Below are 18,458 nucleotides of genomic sequence, written 5' to 3'. Positions count from 1 at the left end.
CAAGGTAGACTTGCCAAGAGCTATGAATCAGTGAAACGAGGGTATATGCACCTGTAGAAGACACAAGTCTGTATGATATCAACTTTGTTTTAAGAAAAAAAAGGTTTATTCCCGATATCATTGAGAAGTACTACACTAACCACGATCCTGAATCCAAATAAAATGTTTTGATGCTAATGATTAAATCTCATGGTTTATTGACCTGGATCCAGGCTTAAAGCTCTTTATATAAGGATTTTATGAAATTTATGAATCGGATATTGACTTCCGGAACTGGATGTAAAAGTTCTAAAAGTAGGTTGGTCACTGTTGAGTTCGATATATGCAGCGCTTAATTATTTGTCACATTACTCTGAACTATTTTGTCCCAGTCAGGATCCTGTAGAACGATAACGCTGGGGTTTTCCAGTGATCTGATTGGTCAGTAGTTGGACTGGTGACTGGCTCTGATCTCTTGTCTCGAACTTCAACTGGATCAGGTTGGCCGTTCAGCACGAGTTACCATGGTGATTTGCCGCGGTACGACGAGAACCGGCCACGGAGGACAGAAAATCCAGAGTTAAACCTGAAGTTACCTCGATAACCGCAAATCCCGCTTCGCAGCAAAGACCTCCGCAATGTACTGTAGCTCCTAACTCTCGCAATACAACACACAATTCAACCAAACGCAATACAATACACCTAAACAAGGAGCGCCTTGTGTCGCGCATATATAAATCGAATCAGAGTCGGAAGCAGTCATGTGGGGAGGGGGGGGGGCTAAGAAGGGACGCTGCCGACGTCATCGGTCACGTGATTTTGATAGAACCAATCAAGCTCCGAAATCAGTTTTTTTGGGGGACACGCGCCTCGGACCTACGGAAAGCCAACGGGCGGGTCACATCACTTTAAGTTCGTTGCATAGAACAACACATCTTGACACTGCGTGGTAATTTCAACGTTGTATTTAATTTAATACGTGTCACCAAGCACAGTGCGTTATACTCATTTCTTTTTAGTGTTCTAGCGTGTAACTTTTCGCCACTGCGTTTTCTCTGCGCAAACGAGCGCTCTTCAAGTGCCGCCCCGCCCCTCCCACTTCTACCAGGAGAAAGAGACTTGAAAACCATCAACACAATTTGTGGCGAACTAGCACTTTTGACTCAAAAGCGTTTCATATTTCTGCGCTTTGTCAGCATGTAACCCAGGGGCTGTTGCGTCGGTGTATTCGGGGGTTCTCAGTGCCGCGGTAGGATCTCTTTCACATTCTGCAACTTAACTTTGTGTTAGCTATTTGTTTATTTACCTTTCATTAGCTTGCTAGCCGAGGGGGGAAAGTTAGCAAAGGAGTGGGAGGCTGAACTTCTCGAAGCTAACGCTGAACGTTAGCGAGAGCCTCGCAAGTCGGAGTAGCTGGTGAGTCTGACTGGCCGCAGCACTGGCGTCCTGTAACAGGAGCGGCGTACAACTTAGTCTCTCTGTCGCTAACTAACCGAGGTCGGGATAGCACGACCTCGCGTACGCGCCTGGTGCCGTTGGTGCGAGGTAGCAGTAGCCCTCTAACCCCTCGTCACCGCCCGCATGTGTTCACAGACCTGCACCCTGTCGGAAGCCATGCCAGGGACGAAGACGCATGTGTGACCGGCGCTCGCAGAGAGCTGGGGAAACAAGCAAGAAGGCGCTTCCCATCGCCGCAGACCAGGAGCTTCGCGAAGGCGAGTTGCGTCACGATGCTGGAGACGGAGGGCAAAGAGGCGCCGGCTGCAGAGAGCAGCGAGGCAGAGGTCACGGCGGCACACATGTCCAGCAGCGCTCCGCAGGCACAAGGCGGAGCGTCCGTGCACTCCTCGGCCCCCACAGCCACGGAGGATGAGGACGAGAGCGAGGACGAGTCCGACATCCTGGAAGAGAGTCCCTGTGGCCGCTGGCAGAAACGCAGAGAGGAGGTAAAGGGGGCACCAGGACGCCGGGGGGTTGGCGGGGTCTGCAGGACGCGAAGCACCAAGTGTTAACCGATCGACCCGTCGTATGTGTCTGGTGTGTGTACGAGAGTCATCAGTGTTGAAGACGATGACCCTTCTTTGACACAAAGTCAATCGAATCAATGTGGTGAACTGTAGTCTCTTGTTTTATCTGCATACAATGGACAGGATCTTTACTTGAGGTGTCACCATCATGTTTGTGTCACGGTTCAGTTCATGCTTTGCTTTTTCCCAGGGGGGGGGGGGGGGGGGGGTTGTAGAGGTGTCCGGTGGGTAACCGCACGGCTGACTTGACTTTGACCATGACGTTCTGCAATATCAGTGTTATTGTCCATCTCTAGCTAATTGAACTACCCTCACCATTACGTGATCGCTCCATCCTTCCACAGTTCCACATTAGTTACACCCCTAATCTTTATTGGCCTGGGAGTTCATTTGATTTGCTCTGACAGACTACAGTCTGGATCCGCTCCATTTGGAAGTGATTTCCCTCCGGCAGAAACCTCGCAGGTCCAATCACAACCGATAATCTGATGATTGGCGGGTTTATACCGCAACGCAGACAGGAGCAACTTTTTTAAACAACCAAGGCTGCCGCTGATGAACGAGCATTTGACTAAAAGTACCCCATATTTTTCTCCCCACTGGCTCACAGACATTGTGGAATCATCATCACAGACATCTCTCTGTACGCTCTAGTCTGTTTTCTTTTTCGCGTCGCTCAATAGACGTCACATGAGGCGTGGCCATCACCGGTTGTAGGTCTATCCAATCGCGTCCAGAAGCATTTTGGTCTGCGTCTGTTGGTAACTGGCCTCTTGGAAATCAAAAATGAACTGAGAGGTCTCAGACTAATACATATATAAGTAGGAGTGTTTTTTTTAATTTTGGGGGCGGCTATGTTTTGTGATTTTTAAGCCGTTAATGATAGATCAGTATTCAGTCTGAAGGGGGGAGAGAGTGTGTGTGTGTGTGTAGGGGGGGGGGTGCACAGCAGAGGGCCGGGGTCGGAGACGGACGGAGAGGACTCAAGCCTCCACACATGGGGATCACATGTCACTTTTCTTTCAGTTAAGAATGAATTATATGAAAGCATAATTTGTTATAAATTATTTTATTTATCAGTATCAAGACACTAAAGAGTAAAACTGTAATTATATATCATAAGTGACATCAAGGTGACATTTCACTCAAACCAGCCTGTGTTGTCCTATGAAGAGATTTTGGTGTTGGCAGAAAAGAGATTGCTTCTCACAAATTAGGTTAAGGGGGATTATTTGCTATTTTTCCAAAACTTCTTTTTTTTGTTACTTGTATTTCATTTCACAACGACTATATGATCTCATAAGCCTTTTTTTCTGTTCCTTTTTTAAATGTAGGTGAATCAGCGTAACGTTCCTGGGATAGATGCTGCATACTTAGCTATGGACACAGAGGAAGGGGTGGAGGTAGTTTGGAATGAAGTCATGATCTCAGAGAGAAAGAACTTCAAACTGCTGGAGGTGAGGCCCAGTGTCACAGAGAAGTAAAACACTAATCGCTAGTTGCTCTAAGGATTATACAATAATTATTATGTTGACGTGACTCGTACAATTATCTGAATATGGATTGTGACAGTGAAAAACATGTGACAAAACATGTTTTTCTCTGTCAACTCATCTGAGGTGTGGTGAAGATTTCACCGGAAAAAGGAAAGAAAAAGAAGGGGGGGGGGTTATTTTCTTACTTTCATTGATAATTATTTGAATTAGTAAGTATTTACATGGTACATAAACATAACGATTGATTTACTAAGAAATATAGTTATAGTGGTGGTAATGTCATAGGTCTGGTTAATAGCAATGTGGAAAAACCAGTGTCAAGCTATGCTAGTGAAATTTAGGTCCTCCCGTCCATCATGAATCCATCATGACACCTTAACTCCGAAATGATATTGATATGTTTTATTTGGACAGCAAGTGATGTAATGTCGTTGACATGTAATGAGCATCTTGAAAATATATTTGTGACATGAAAGTATTACATTTCCAATTTCTTTGAAAATATATTTAAATGCTCTCTGTCAACAGCAGAACTATCTCAGTGACATCAAATTAAGATGATGTCACTGAAATTCAACTGTAACTCAGCAATGAATCACTATGTGTCTTCTTCAGCTTCTGTAAAGCCTGTTGGTTTTAAAAATATTATTATTGTTGTAACAGCTATTAAGTAATCTATTAATATGTGGGGAATTTCGCATGGACAGTCCTTGAAAAGTCATTGAATATGATGTTGAAGAAGGTGTGGGAACACTGCTAGAGTTTTAAAATCATACATTTTCTACTGTAGTGAAAAGTTAGACTATGAGTATTTGCTCGTTTTTTTAACATGGAGTTGTGATGATTATTCTGTACTTCATATCGTACTATGACCTGGATGAATGAGAATCTTCACATATATACTTATATAACTATACATATTTCTGCTCGTGTTTAGGAGAAAGTGAAGGCTGTATTTGATAACCTGATCCATTTGGAACATGCAAATATTGTCAAGTTTCACAAGTACTGGGCTGACACTAAGGAGAACCGAGCCAGGGTGAGTCTCGGGCCTTGCAAGGCATCAATGAATATTCTACCCGTCAGCTGCGTATGCACTGTCATCTCTTTCAGACACTATAAAATTACAGCAGTATTTTTTTGTCTAATCTTTGTTTGAATAATGTCTTGTGTCCACACATTTCTTAATTTCCTGCAGGTGATTTTCATAACAGAATATATGTCATCGGGAAGCTTGAAGCAGTTCCTGAAGAAGACAAAGAAGAATCATAAGAGCATGAATGAAAAGGTAATAACCGACTGCATGTAAATAGACTTTTAATGATAGAAAATGACCTACACGTCTTGTGGAAAGTGAAAATTTCCTCGACAGATGAATGAGATTCGGCTTTCTAGAGCGAGGAGAGGTTTTAATAGTCTGGTAAACGTATGAATAAGGGGTCCTGTGTACCAATTGGCTTCTTGATATAATGCAAACCAAAGTGAATCCATACTGGCAACCAGCAAGGATGCGCTCTGATAAGATGTATGGTCCTACAGGCTTGGAAGAGATGGTGCACTCAGATCGTGTCTGCTCTCAGGTTGGCATTATGTTCATTTCAATATGGACCCTCACAGGGAAATGCACACACATAGAAAATAATCCAGAGCCTTTTCTTACATACTTTGCATTTGTGAAATTTTTTTTTTTTCTTCTATCGAGCAGTTATCTCCACTCGTGTGATCCACCCATCATCCACGGCAACCTGACCTGTGACACTATCTTCATTCAGCACAACGGGCTCATCAAGATCGGATCAGGTATAAAATTACACTGGTTCGCTCTCACTGTATTAGTTAGCGGGAGCCGGAGTGCTGTTGAATTATGGATGTTAAGACGAGATTTCACACCAATTGTATGGTGAATTTCCATTATCCCACAGCACTAGTTTTGTATCCACAAAAGCAACTGTCTTGTTCAGCACTTTAACTCAACAGACAAGACATCAATGGTGGCAGTATTGGTTTTGTCTCACACCAAAAGAACTCCTGCCTGCACATTGTATGAGATATGAACACAGGTGATGTGTAATGTGGTTTAGAAAAGTGCTGTCCTGTGTATACATGTAATGCTGCAATTACTCAAGTCCAGAAAAAACTATTTCTGAGTTTAGTTCTATATCTTTATCTCCCTAACAGCTTCCAAACCTCCTATATGATATTTTTAACAATGTAAAGTTAGTAATGATGGGGTCTGACTCTTTTTCTTCCCTCTGTGACATTCTTTCTTGCCTTTTACTACTTCCTCTTTCTGTATTTTACTTTTTCCTGCATCATGGTCACTTTTTGCACTGTTCACCGTCCTGCCTCTACATATCCTCTGTCTTGTTCCCTGTCTCATCTGCAGTTGACCCAGACACTATTAACAGCCATGTGAAGACTTGTCATGAGGAACCGAAGAACATGCACTTCTTTGCTCCAGAATATGGAGGTAGACATGACCTAAATTAATTGAAGTTATGGTTGCGGATACTCATATTGAAGGTCTCCTGAGCTCCAGAGTGAACTGGACGACACATTTGTATCGGACAATATCTTACAGTATCTTACAACATATTACTGTTTTAAGAAATAGCCACTATCTTAAGTGTATCTTAAGTATCTCTACATTCTAAGAAATATATGGTTTCTCAAAAAATATATATTAACAGAATATGATAGAATTAGGGCAGGATATATAAAATTCCAAATGCCAAGATATAGAAATACCAGGTTATTTACACTGTCTTAAAATGTCTTACACTGTCTTAAAATGAATCAGAAATGATCTTATTAAAGAATAAACAAACAAGACTCAATGTCTGATCAAGCATTTGATGCTAACTTCGATACTTGACACTTTGAGATACTTCATAACACATTTTAGTTGTAATTTGAAAACTGAAATGAGTTTCCTTTTGCGCTGCCCATTTTGTTGCAGTGAGATTTGCATACTAAACACGAAGAAGCCAACAGTCTAGATTGCATTTTGATTTGATATATATATATGTAATATGTTTTTTCCTCGTTGTTCTTTCTCTTATTGTAGCTGTTGATGATGTCACCACTGCTGTAGACATTTACTCATTCGGCATGTGTGCCTTAGAGGTGAGATGGGACCCATAATATGTGATGGAATGGCCTGAGCCCTTTACCAGAGCAATATGTCAACGTGTGTGCTGCTGTGTTGCAGATGGCGCTGTTGGAGATCCAGGGGAACGGAGAGTCCTCGAACATCTCTCAGGAGGCCATAAACAATGCCATACAGTTACTAGAGGACCCACTGCAGAGGGTAAGATTAGGAGGGTGGAGTATGTGTTTCTATGCTCATGAGTATCTTCAAAGAACATACACATTTTTCTCATCGCTTTCTTTGAAAAATGTGACCCAATTTGGTTGTTTTTTGCAGGAATTAATCCAGAAGTGCCTCGAGTGTGATCCCACTACGAGGCCGACAGCCAGAGAGCTGCTGTTTAACCAGGCACTGTTTGAAGTACCCCTGCTAAAACTGCTGGCTGCAAATTGTATTGTCAGCCACCAGCGTGAGTCTAACACACACGGCCACACACATTTTTTTTTTGTAATGTTTTTTTTGTACATTTGTTGTATTTTTGTCTTTCACATTACTCATTTATGCAGTGTATTTCTGAATTACATAGTCATACAATATTTGTGAGAGGAAAAAGACAACGGCAAATGAATGCTGGTGTTGCTCTACACTCAACCTGCACTTAATTAGGAATACCATATTAATATTAGTAGGGCGTGCTTTTGCTCTCAAAACAATAATACACACTCCAATCAGCTGTGGCATTTAAAACAATGACGGATTCGTATTAATGGTAGTACTGCTAAGTATACCAAGAAAACATTCCAACACCATTACACCACCAGCAGTCTGGACTGTGGATTCAAAGCAGGCTGCTACATTGATTCATGCTGTTGATGCCAGATTGTGACCCTGTGTAATCTGAGGGCCTTGGAGGAAATCCTGATTCATTAGACCAGGAAACTGTTTTTGTTCTGGTCTGCGCCTGTGTCCACTGCAGCCTCAGATTTCTTAGCTGACAGGAGGGGAACCTGATGTGGTCTTCAGCTGTTGTAGACCATCTGCCTCAAGGCTGGGCGTGTTATTCATTCTGAGATGCTTTTCTGCTCGTCATAGTTGTAGAGGTTGTCTGAGCTACCGCTACCTTCCTGTCAGCCCCAATCATTCTCCTCTTACCTCTCTCATTAACTAGACATTTCTGTCTTTCATTATTTATTTATTTTTACACTATTCTGAGGAATCTTTAGAGACTGTTGTGCATGAAAGCCACAGGAGATCAGCAGTTTCAGAAATACTCAAACCAGCCTGTCTGGCACCAACAATCAAAGTCACTGAGGTCACATTTTTTCTCAGATTTTGATGTTGGATGTGAACATTAACTGAAGCTCCTGATTGGGGTTAGGGTTCAGGGTTAGGGTTGCACTGCTGCCACATGATTGGTTGATTGGATATTTGTGAGAATCATTGTGTGTATAGTTGTTCCTCATAAAGTGCTTGGTAAGTGCGTGACTAAAGACCCTCTGTCGCTAATTGACCAGTTAATGCTCCTTTTAAGTATTCTGTTGTATTGCGTTTGTCTCCATTGTCATATGTAACACACGTTGACATGATAAGATGGTCACTGACTTCACATTATAATATACCAGAATACAAAAATACTCTTAAAACTTAACCAAGTTTAAGTGGTGAGACTTAAAACTTAAGACTCCAGCTTATTCAATCTTATTCAATGATTTCTAAATATCTAGACATGATCCCTGAAAACGCCCTGGAGGAGATAACCAAGAACCTGGACCCCAACCTGATCATCGCAGAGATAAAAGAGGATGTTCAGCTCAAGTAAGGACCAGAAACCAGTATCTATGGTGGGAGTGGTGCTCAGCGCAGATACAGCAGCACATATAACAGTCGTCATTATTTTTTGTTAAAAAGGTATTATAATTATATTAAGTTAAATGCATTTTTGTAACAGAAACTGCAACTATAATAATTATTCATAGATTGTTCATTTTTTTAGTGCACCAAGATGTTTAACAACAGACATACTTAAACACAGCTACATCATAAAAGATTGTCCATCTTGATCATGTTTTTTTTTATATGTCTTTTATATGTAGTATCATTTAATATATTCCTAAATTATTTACTGAATTTGTAGGAATTATCTCATGATCACACTTGGAATTTTCTGTGACCCTAATACTTGTGTATTAGTGTAATTAAGTGTGTTTTCTTTTTCTTTTCTTTTTTCTTGTAGGCTTTCACAGTTTCCTGCCCTGGAGCTTGATAAATTCCTGGAGGATGTGAGGTAAGAAGCAGATCAGTGGTGTGTACTGTGAGGTTTTGAGCAAGCTCAGCTGTTAAAATATGCATTTAATTTTATGAATCCCCAAAGATACAACACTCTCTGGCCACATGGGGGCAGTAGTGGACTACTTCTAAACATGATGTGTTAAAGTAATGCATTCATCCCGGATACCTTTTGTTATGTATGGAATTATATTACAGTTTATGTAAATCATACTGTAGATCTCCAAACTGTTAGAATATGTAATTACTCTATAAAACAATTTATTTTTCAACTTCTCTCCTTCACTTTTATTCCACTCTTTTTTTCTATTTTCTGTTTTTTTCCGCACCTCTCCTCTTTTTTGTCATTCCATCCCTTGCCTGGTCAGAAACGGTATTTATCCAATGACGGCGTTCGGGCTGCCATGTCCTCAGCAGCCTCAACAGGAGACTATTCAATCTCCGGTTGTCATCCCCTTGGTCAAAACCCCCACCCCTGAACCTGCAGAGCTCGAGACACGACGGGTGAGTACCACACCCTTCAGTAAGATGAAGCAGCCACAATGGTTTATTCATCTTGAGGTTAAAAATGTTCATGATCAATGACTTAATTCAAATCAGCACTGCACATTTGTGTGAAGTATTATTCCAAAATTGTACCAAGACTTCTAATAATTCTCCTGCAGGTCATTCATATGCAGTGTAACGTTGAACCTGTTGAAGAAGGGGGGAAATTTCATGTGAGTCTGTGTTATATTACAAATTGATTATTTATCGTTTAAAGGACCAGTTTGTAAGACTTAGGGGGATCTGTGAGCAGAAATTAAATGTTATATTCATATGTTATGCAATTAAGAATTGTAGAGTTTTGGTTGGTCTAGAATCACCCCTTTTCCACTAAAGTGCTACCCAGTGCTAGTGCTGGTTCGGAGTGGGATCTTGCAAACCTTTTCAGAACCAATTTGCGTTTCCACGGGCTAGAGCCACCAAGAGCCACGTCATTATCTCACTGTATACGTCTCTGATTTCCCTGCAACACTTGCCCCGACTTCAAGCGCAATCGTTGTATATGCTCAAACCTGATGCTTTCTCCTTAAAGCTCCCTCTAATTTATTCTGGACTTCAGCCAATGACCACACAGCAAAGGAGACAGTCCACTGCTGCTCAGCTTAGGCATCCATAACGTTAGTTCTCTATCTTCTCTGTAGACAATACGTTGCAAGAGCTTACTGTTTGTTTGTTTTTTAAATGGTGAGTTTTAGTTGGTCTTATTGGCCATGATAATCCTGCCCACAGCCTGTGACCTAAGCGGGCAATGCCACTCTGGAACCAGTTGTTTTCTGGCTGAAAGTCAGTTCTTTGGCTGTCAAAACACGAAAAACTGGTTCAAGATTAGGCACTGGCTCTGAACAAGCCCTTGAACTGCCTTGGTGGAAAAGGGGTAGATGAGCCCCTTATATCTACATCGGGAGGGCCACCATGTCGTACCGCCATGTTTCTACGGTAGCCCAGAACAGACAAACACTGGCTCTAGAGAAGCCCTTTATCATTTTCATGTTACCTGAAGGCCACCGTAGCCTCTCCTACACTTGGAAAGGGAGGGTGGGGGGGCGGGGGTATTGGTTGCAACCTGCAACGTAACAGCTAGATGCCACTAAGACTTACACACGGGTCCTTTAAAAAATTTCAGAATGCAACTTTGAAGTTCTCATTGACCAAAAATCATGATGTACCAAAAAATAATAATAATTTCCTGGGCATTCAAATAATGTTCTCTGTTTTTGTTTCTCTTCTTTTAGCTAACATTACTGCTGAAACTGGAGGATAAACTGAATAGACATCTAAGCTGTGACATGTTACCTCGTAAGTGCATCAATTCTGTTTCACACACTGGCACATGAGCTCAAACACACTAGTCAATTTTGTCATAGAGCTTCTTCGTCTGTTCATTTCCATCCACTTTTCTCACAGTTCAGTTTCATCAAAAATGGTATTTTAGGTGAGCTATTTGTTGCTAAAACAAAATAGGGTAATTTTTTTTAATAAAAAAGGAAAACACCTTAGAAATTGAAAATTTCCAATGACAAACATTTTGTATCGTCGACGATGTGTTCTGTGTAAGTGAGAGGGAACTTAAGCGGATTAGTAAAACATAGTGAAAACATGTTTATATATAACACCTTAAGAGTCGCAAGGTTTTTATAAAGGGGCTAGTAATTTTTTCCATGTGGACAGTTTAGTTATAGGGATGCTGATAGAATGACATTTGACTAAAGATAATAAAAAATTATATGGTTATGTCTGTTTGATTTATGGAATAGCTCAGTCCAATGTACTCTCAGATTTTACCACACACAGCTTAAATTTATACTTCCTCTCTGTCTGTGTGTGTGTGTGTGTGTGTGTGTGTGTGTGTGTGTGTGTGTGTGTGTGTGTGTGTGTGTGTGTGTGTGTGTGTGTGTGTGTGTGTGTGTGTGTGTGTGTGTGTGTGTGTGTGTGTGTGTGTGTGTGTGTGTGTGTGTGTGTGTGTGTGTGTGTGTCTTAACTGAGGCATGTCGGAAAGTGAGTTTGAGATTCCAGAGCGCCTGAAACTCAGATGGCGTCATAATATACAGTTTACAAGACTATTTTGAGCAGGGAGACTGTCACTTGACTGACTCATGTCTTATGAAAAACCTTGCCCCTTTATTTTGGATTTATTTGGATTGTACACTCAAATTGATTGTTAATAGCCAACGAGGTTTTTCAACCTTCTACAAGAGTGAGCCATCTTTACATATCCTGATACTTGAGAATTCAGGACCAATATTTCAGAATTTTTCATCACTGCGATGAGAGCAAATGAGAAAATAACACACAGCACAAGTGTTGGACTGGTCAGAAGCAATGTAGGCAGTATGGTCAATGTGCACATGTGCACACAGGTATGGCAGGCATGTATAATGTTGCAGGCGTGCGGGGAATGTTGGGCCAGTGAAAGGCAGCAGCTGACAGCTGTCACCTCATATGTCAAGATCTGACCATCTCCTCACAGGTTTTCATCTCCCTGTCTCTCATTCACACACACACACACTCACACACACACAATCTCTCTCTCACACACACTTACTCACAACACTCACTGGACTCCATCTTTGCGGCACTTCCTCCATTTCTCGCACTCTTATTCTCTCCTTGGACACCACAGCTACACACACTGTAACTTCACATCAACACACAGTCAGTCTCACCAACACTCCCTGCTCCTTCGTAAATGTTGCTCCTACTGATTTCAAAGGATAATCTTCCTACGGTTTCCTTATCAACACGTCAAAGTCCAAAGTCACAGTGTGCTGGGTCATTAGCTATATAAGCCACTTAAATTGCCCACAATTTGCCTTTTGCTTAACTCTCCTTCACCCAATTTCAGTGCATTCACAATTGAAACTTGTTTCTACTCCCCAAACTAAATGGTAAATAATTTTGCTATATGATTTTATGTCAGACCACAAAATTTAAATCAGCAACGAAGCCTTTCCCTTCAGCTCCAGTTATGCAGCTGTGGCCTGCTGGTGTTTTTCTTCTGTTAATGTCAAAGTTGCTTAATGCTCCATCTCCTCCACTTGTTGGTCTAGTTCCAGCCACATTCCTGGTTCAGATGTAAATTGACAGCTTGGTTATTAAAAATCAGTGGACCTTGACCACTCCTTTGCTCACAGCTAAAGAATGTCCCAATTTGGGGGCAGCAACTAAAGTAATAATAATGAAAGAATAACTCAAACTTAAACTTTTGTCAAAGACCATCTATTCTTTATTAAACATGACAGCACAGTCAGAGCAGAGTTATTTTTATATCTTAATCTTTGCCTCCTCCAAGATACAAGTGTTTCTGTCTTACCTGGAATGTAATGCAGATTTTTCTTTGTTTAACAGTTTAAGTAAACATTAATGGATAAATAAATGTTTGTTCTAATTATTCATTGAGAATATCATTAAGCCTTGAGTAAAGAGTAAAATTTTAAAAAGCTGTTTCAACATTCCATACCCTAATGAGACCATGCTTTAATTTTCTGGCCAGATTAGTCCCATTCTGTAACCCTTGTCTTTTTTAAAACTGTAATTGATGTCACTTAATGAAAGCTTTGTTAAATGTCCACCAGAATATGAAAATGTGTTCACAGATGCAGAGAGCATCAGTGGTAGCAGCTGTTTGGTGCTTTTTAAAGCGTTTACATTTGGATTTGGATTTAAAAGCAGCATGTGCCTCAGACTGACCTCTTATTTGCCTGTGTGTGTGTGTGTGTGTGTGTGTGTGTGTGTGTGTGTGTGTGTGTGTGTGTGTGTGTGTGTGTGTGTGTGTGTGTGTGTGTGTGTGTGTGTGTGTGTGTGTGTGTGTGTGTGTGTGTGTGTGTGTGTGTGTGTGTGTGTGTGTGTGTGTGTAGATAGTATTTACATAATTCCCAAGGACGATACTGAGTGACTGGAACATGGATGTGAAGGTGACGTTACATGTCTATGAAATATTGTTACTAACTACACTTGTGTGTTTTTCAGATGAGAATGTTGAAGACTTGGCTGGAGAGTTGGTGCAGCTAGGCTTAATCAGTGAGGTGGGTGTCCAGTGTTCACACTGACTGTGTGTACATGAGTGGGTGTGTGTGGTTGACACTGTAGGTGAGAATGCTATTCCTGCAATGTGTCTGAAAATGCAGGGGATTTTAAAATATGTGGTGGTCCTATATACAAATCCCCTTCAAAAAGCCGTAGGCACATTAATGGACACATACAGTAAGTGCTCCGGTGTCCACTCAATTAGGCATGCACACAAAACCCACTCTCATTTGTGTGGTCAGGTCATCGCTCTGTGTGGAGAGTAAAAATAGACTTTGGTCATAATGACTCCATACTCTTCACTATGATGTTGGTATATAATTCCAGTATGTTTGCAGGTCATGTTATTTTTTGTAACATCCTGAATTGTTTAAAATATTTTTTCTCTCTGTCTTTCTCTGTCGCTCCTGCTCACAGTTGGACCAAAGCAAAATAGCCGGTCTGCTAGAGGAAAGCTCCAGTCAAGCTCTTCAGTAGCGAGGGGGTTTCCTCAACCAACCATGTCTCCTCATAAGTACAATCTCTCAAACCCCTGCTTGTTTTGTTTTTTTTATTTTACACATTGACCATATCTAGTGTTGTTTTTGAGGGGGGCTTTCTGTTTATACTGAGCTGTAGGTGGCAATGTGACCAAAAGTATAGGTTTCTCCTTGGAATCGTGAATTAATACTTCCTTAAAGCAACTTTGATGTAAAGCCAGTTTTACTCCAAAGCCACCTAGAGTGATTTCACATTTATCTGACATACCTAATGTACATACTTTGACTTAAGTTGGCTGTTAAGTTTAAAATTAAAACCTCATTAATGCTGCAACGGACACTTGATGACAACATTACTGTCTAGATTACTTACGGCTTATCGATGAAACCCAGTTTTTCTCAAGCAAACAGTTGCATTTTAGTGGGAGTTGTTTACATTTTAATACATTATATATATTTTGGGATGACACATTGTACCCAAAGACAGTTTCACAGGTCAAGCCAATCTTTTCTTTTTAACCATGCTCACATCATGTGGTCCCCCCACTCATTTGGCTCATTTCGTTTGTGTATTTCCTCATAAAATAAATCTTTCCCAGCTCTGTGACTTGCTCTGATGTGTCAGACCAAAAGATCACCGATCAGATTAAATATATGGAATAGTTTTGAAACTGGATTGCAAAGCTGGGCCCTGTAGTAATTTTTTAATAGGGTAAATATTTTTTCCAAAGCCTTTGATACAGAACAAAATGTATGTGTATAACTGCACATCACATTTTGGCAAGGCACCTTGCCAATGCTCTCTGGAAGATAAGTCAGTTTGAGGTACTGTGAACTCAGTGTTACTGAATTTCCGTTTTGTGTGTTTAGTTTTATATTCTGCTTTACTGTTTGCCTTAATGTGGGGCTACAACGCAGATGCCTTAAAGTTCTATTTTCTCTCTTTGCTTTTATTCTTTTATCGATTGTTTTACCATTTGCTGCTTGTTGGGTTCACACGTCACTCTGCCTAAAACTCATTCATGTGAGACTTGTGTAGTGAACTTAGCTGCCATATGCTGTAGAAAGTGGACTTTCCCTAACACAATTGTGTGAGAGTTCCACTTGTATTATCGATGTTACTGTATTTTTTTCTGGGGTTTAGGTTTTTTTCGCATTTTTTTCCTTTTTTTAGGGATGTCACGATCAAGTTCTTTTCCCCCTGATCCCGATCTCGAGTCATTTAATATTGAGTATCTTCCGATACCGAGTCCCGATCCGATACTTGTATTTTCCTAGATAATACAGTTGCACAGTGCACACTTTAAATACATCAGTACTTTAAAATCTAATCTATATGCTTGACAATTATATTATATAGCAATGAATTAAGAAAAAAATTGGTTCCCAAAAAAGAAAGAAAATAACCAGCTTATGCATTGAGTCTATATTTTCCTGTAGTATTTGTAAACTTATTTTTCTTATCTACATTGTGGATCACATATACTGCTGCTGACCACGGGGAAAGCCTATGATATATATTGTTTAGGCTCTATTTCGGTGATCCTCACTATTTTGTCCCAGTGAGCCGCAGTGGCAGAATAAAGTCAACAGGCGAGCCGCCACAAAAAACAAAATCTACTCCAGCCTCACATATCTACCTAATTTGTTATCACACAGCATACAATATGCAATTCAAGTATAGCCACTGCAATTCTAATAATAAAAAACAGTCTTAGGCCTTTACTTAATACTGGGATGAGCGGAAGTAGGCATGCATTAAGTTGAAAATGTCTTTGTACTCATTCACATCACTGAATTTTGACTCAAACTACCCCCTCTCCTCAGTCATTCTCCCACTAGCTGCAGCTGTGAAAGGGTTTTGGACTTGTCTGTGACTTGGACCAGCAGAAATAGTGTACTTTCACTAAATGTTTCCACAGATCGCTCATGTTACCAAGCAAAACATTTGTTACACTTGTGGCAAAGAGCGTTTTCTCCATTAATTTTGGTGAAGTACAACCAGACTTTCGACGAGTTCGCTCTCTGCTATCATAGAGCTGCTTCTCTGTATGCGCTCAGTGTGTGTGACGGGCAGTGAGAGACCAAGGCCCTCCCCTTCTCTGCCTCTGATTGGGTCAGACCGTGGTATTCTTCTTCGCTGTAGGCTGGTCGGCGGACTGGTGCGACCAAGGAAAATCTTTAGTCGCACTTCGCAGACTTTTGGTCTCATGTGAGACCTGGTACTCTATTCGCTACCTTATATTCACATGGAACGCGTGAGGGTCACTGCACTGGTTAACTTGCGCTGATGCTGTGTTCAATTACACCTCGGAAGTCTGTATTGGCTTTGTGTATTGGGCCTCGCAGAGAGGGACACTGTTCTATTTACATGTTAGGGCATAAGAGAAGTGGACTAATCAATGCACCCCTCTTTTCTCCAACACTTACATTTCTCGACACATCCCTGATGACCCTGCCCCAAGAGGGAGGTTAGAAGATGGGTGATAGGCTGGGGTAGGGCTGGGCGATAAAACGATAACGATAATTATCACGAAATAACTTTTCCTCGATAGAAGTTTAAGACGCGTCGATATAACTTTGATAGAGCTAATTCTGTCCATGTTTTGACAGACAACACAAACAGCCAATGATATTGAGAATAGTGCCGTGCCTAACCAATCATGTGGCTGGAATAGAGTTACAGCCATGTCAAGTTAGGTTGACGCACACAGCACAGAGCGGAGAAGCAGGCGGCTGCAGCTCCGTTTATGTTTGGGCTTCTGCAGCGTGCACATCAGTCCGTCAGGATTGAGAGCGAGAGAAAAGAGAAAAAGATAACAGTAAATGTCAAAAGAAGAGGACATTGTTTAAAAGAATATTTAAAGTCCGACAAGAAGCAGAGTAGTAGCGTGCGCTGCAAACTGTTGAAAGCATTTGTTGCAGTTGTATTTATAAAAGTGCATTATACAGCAGCAGTTGTCTAATGTCCTACAGTACATTTGTCATGTTCAACTTCTGACAGAAAATAAATAATACTTAAACCACAATTAACTTTAGTTTAAATATTATATCTTTACATCTCACAACTTTTAAGCTAGACAGAAATAGTGATTTGACTTATATCGTGATTTATATCGATATCGATCAATATGAAAAAAATTATCGAGATAAGATTTTTTTCCATATCGCCCAGGCCCAGGCTGGGGACTGGAGAGAAGTGACCAATCAGTGGAGGGGTGCATCGGTCACTGATCCGGCCTCCAAAGTCTCAAAACTCAACTCAACCTGCAGCTCCACAGCTGAAGCGTCTGCAGCCAGTACCCCTTGCAGCTGACGTGAAACGAACGATCGGTCCTAGGTTCGTGCTCTATAATCCCGATCAGTTGAAAAATGCCTTGATTGGCCCCGATACCGATAGTTGAGATTGGATCGGGACATCCCTACTTTTTCCTAAAAGCTTGAGCAGATAAACAACTTCTATTGATTCTGACTTTTTGTTTTCATTTCATTACAGACCATGTGACAAAAGTGGGCCATAGTGGATTAACTCCCAAACTTGAATACTCTATTTTATATAACACAGGTCTTGTTTAGACATTTATTGAGATCAGGGAGTTGCTCGATGCCTTTTCGTGACATTTTCGCTCGGATCCCTTTGTGGACTTCTGGTACTACGGTGTCTAAAAGCGCGCACAGTTCTATAACTTAAAGAGGCAGTAAGAATGTAAAGAAAATGTATTCAATATGTGTGGAACAACAAAACAACTGATCAGATATTTTTGCCTATGATAACTCCCCTTGTTCTGGTATTCTATATAAATTATGCCTAAGTGTCCTACAATCAATCTGCCAGCAAAATGGATGACTATTGTATGAGTTTTCACACAGAGCTTTCCTTTGATGCTGGTTATTTAATCAATGTTAAATTGGCACACCTCACCTGTCAGATCAGATTATATCAATGATCTCCACTCACATATTTCTGAAGTATTCTTTTTTTTTTTTTATGTTTTCAGGTAACTGTGCTCTAATCTGCATTATTTTTGCTATACATTGCATGTCTAGTCCATCTCAATGCATCGTTTACTTCGTTCTCCTCTGTTTGTATTTCTTTTTGTGGACTGCTAAGATTGTACTTCCCAAAGATATGTTCCTCATTTAGCCAGTAGAATGTAAACGCACCACTCCTTGTATAGAGAAGTGGACAAAAACCAACCAATGTGATCACCAGAGTAGCTTTATTCTGACTCTGCCTTGTCTCTCTCTCTCTGTGTATCTTTTCCACCAAAATTACAGGTGGTGTCTAAACTGTTAATTAATTTATCATTATTGTGGGATGGGCAGCTTTAGCCTGTTACTCCAGGACATGAGCTTTTGGTTATATGTGGATATTCCTATATTTTGTATATGACATGAATGTCTGTAAATGTCTCTTTTCTGATACTTGTATCCTGACCAAAATTCCAAAGTATGACTCTTTGAAATAAATGTGTTAAGTGCTTGACTTTGTTCTCTGACAGATTTAGTGCAGTTTATTTTTCTTAACCCC

General features: G+C 40.8%; 1 protein-coding gene across 5 annotated transcripts; it reads left to right on the top strand.

Moving 5' to 3' along the window:
- Positions 1–448: 448 nt before the first annotated feature.
- Positions 449–18,413, top strand: LOC118301936 (nuclear receptor-binding protein). Of its 5 annotated transcripts, XM_035627636.2 has the most exons (19): positions 990–1,228; positions 1,573–1,925; positions 3,341–3,463; positions 4,440–4,541; positions 4,701–4,790; positions 5,042–5,082; positions 5,208–5,302; positions 5,889–5,972; positions 6,570–6,628; positions 6,714–6,812; positions 6,930–7,062; positions 8,318–8,408; positions 8,827–8,877; positions 9,248–9,383; positions 9,545–9,598; positions 10,658–10,721; positions 13,392–13,447; positions 13,866–13,962; positions 17,103–18,413. In XM_035627636.2, exons 2-18 carry the CDS (start codon positions 1,710–1,712, stop codon positions 13,923–13,925), a joined length of 1,554 nt encoding a protein of 517 aa, XP_035483529.1. In that variant the 5' UTR covers positions 990–1,228; positions 1,573–1,709; the 3' UTR covers positions 13,926–13,962; positions 17,103–18,413. The 5 variants fall into 5 exon arrangements, with proteins under 5 accessions (XP_035483526.1, XP_035483528.1, XP_035483529.1 ...); XM_035627633.2 differs by lacking the exons at positions 990–1,228; positions 17,103–18,413 and adding an exon at positions 449–619 and having other exon boundaries at positions 13,866–14,531; XM_035627635.2 differs by lacking the exons at positions 990–1,228; positions 17,103–18,413 and adding an exon at positions 829–928 and having other exon boundaries at positions 13,866–14,531.
- The last annotated feature ends 45 nt before the right edge of the window (positions 18,414–18,458 follow it).

This window comes from Scophthalmus maximus, chromosome 4 (genome assembly GCF_022379125.1).
Source record: "Scophthalmus maximus strain ysfricsl-2021 chromosome 4, ASM2237912v1, whole genome shotgun sequence".
NCBI classification, from domain to species: Eukaryota; Metazoa; Chordata; class Actinopteri; order Pleuronectiformes; family Scophthalmidae; genus Scophthalmus; species Scophthalmus maximus.
This window is presented reverse-complemented; position numbering and strand designations above follow the sequence as displayed.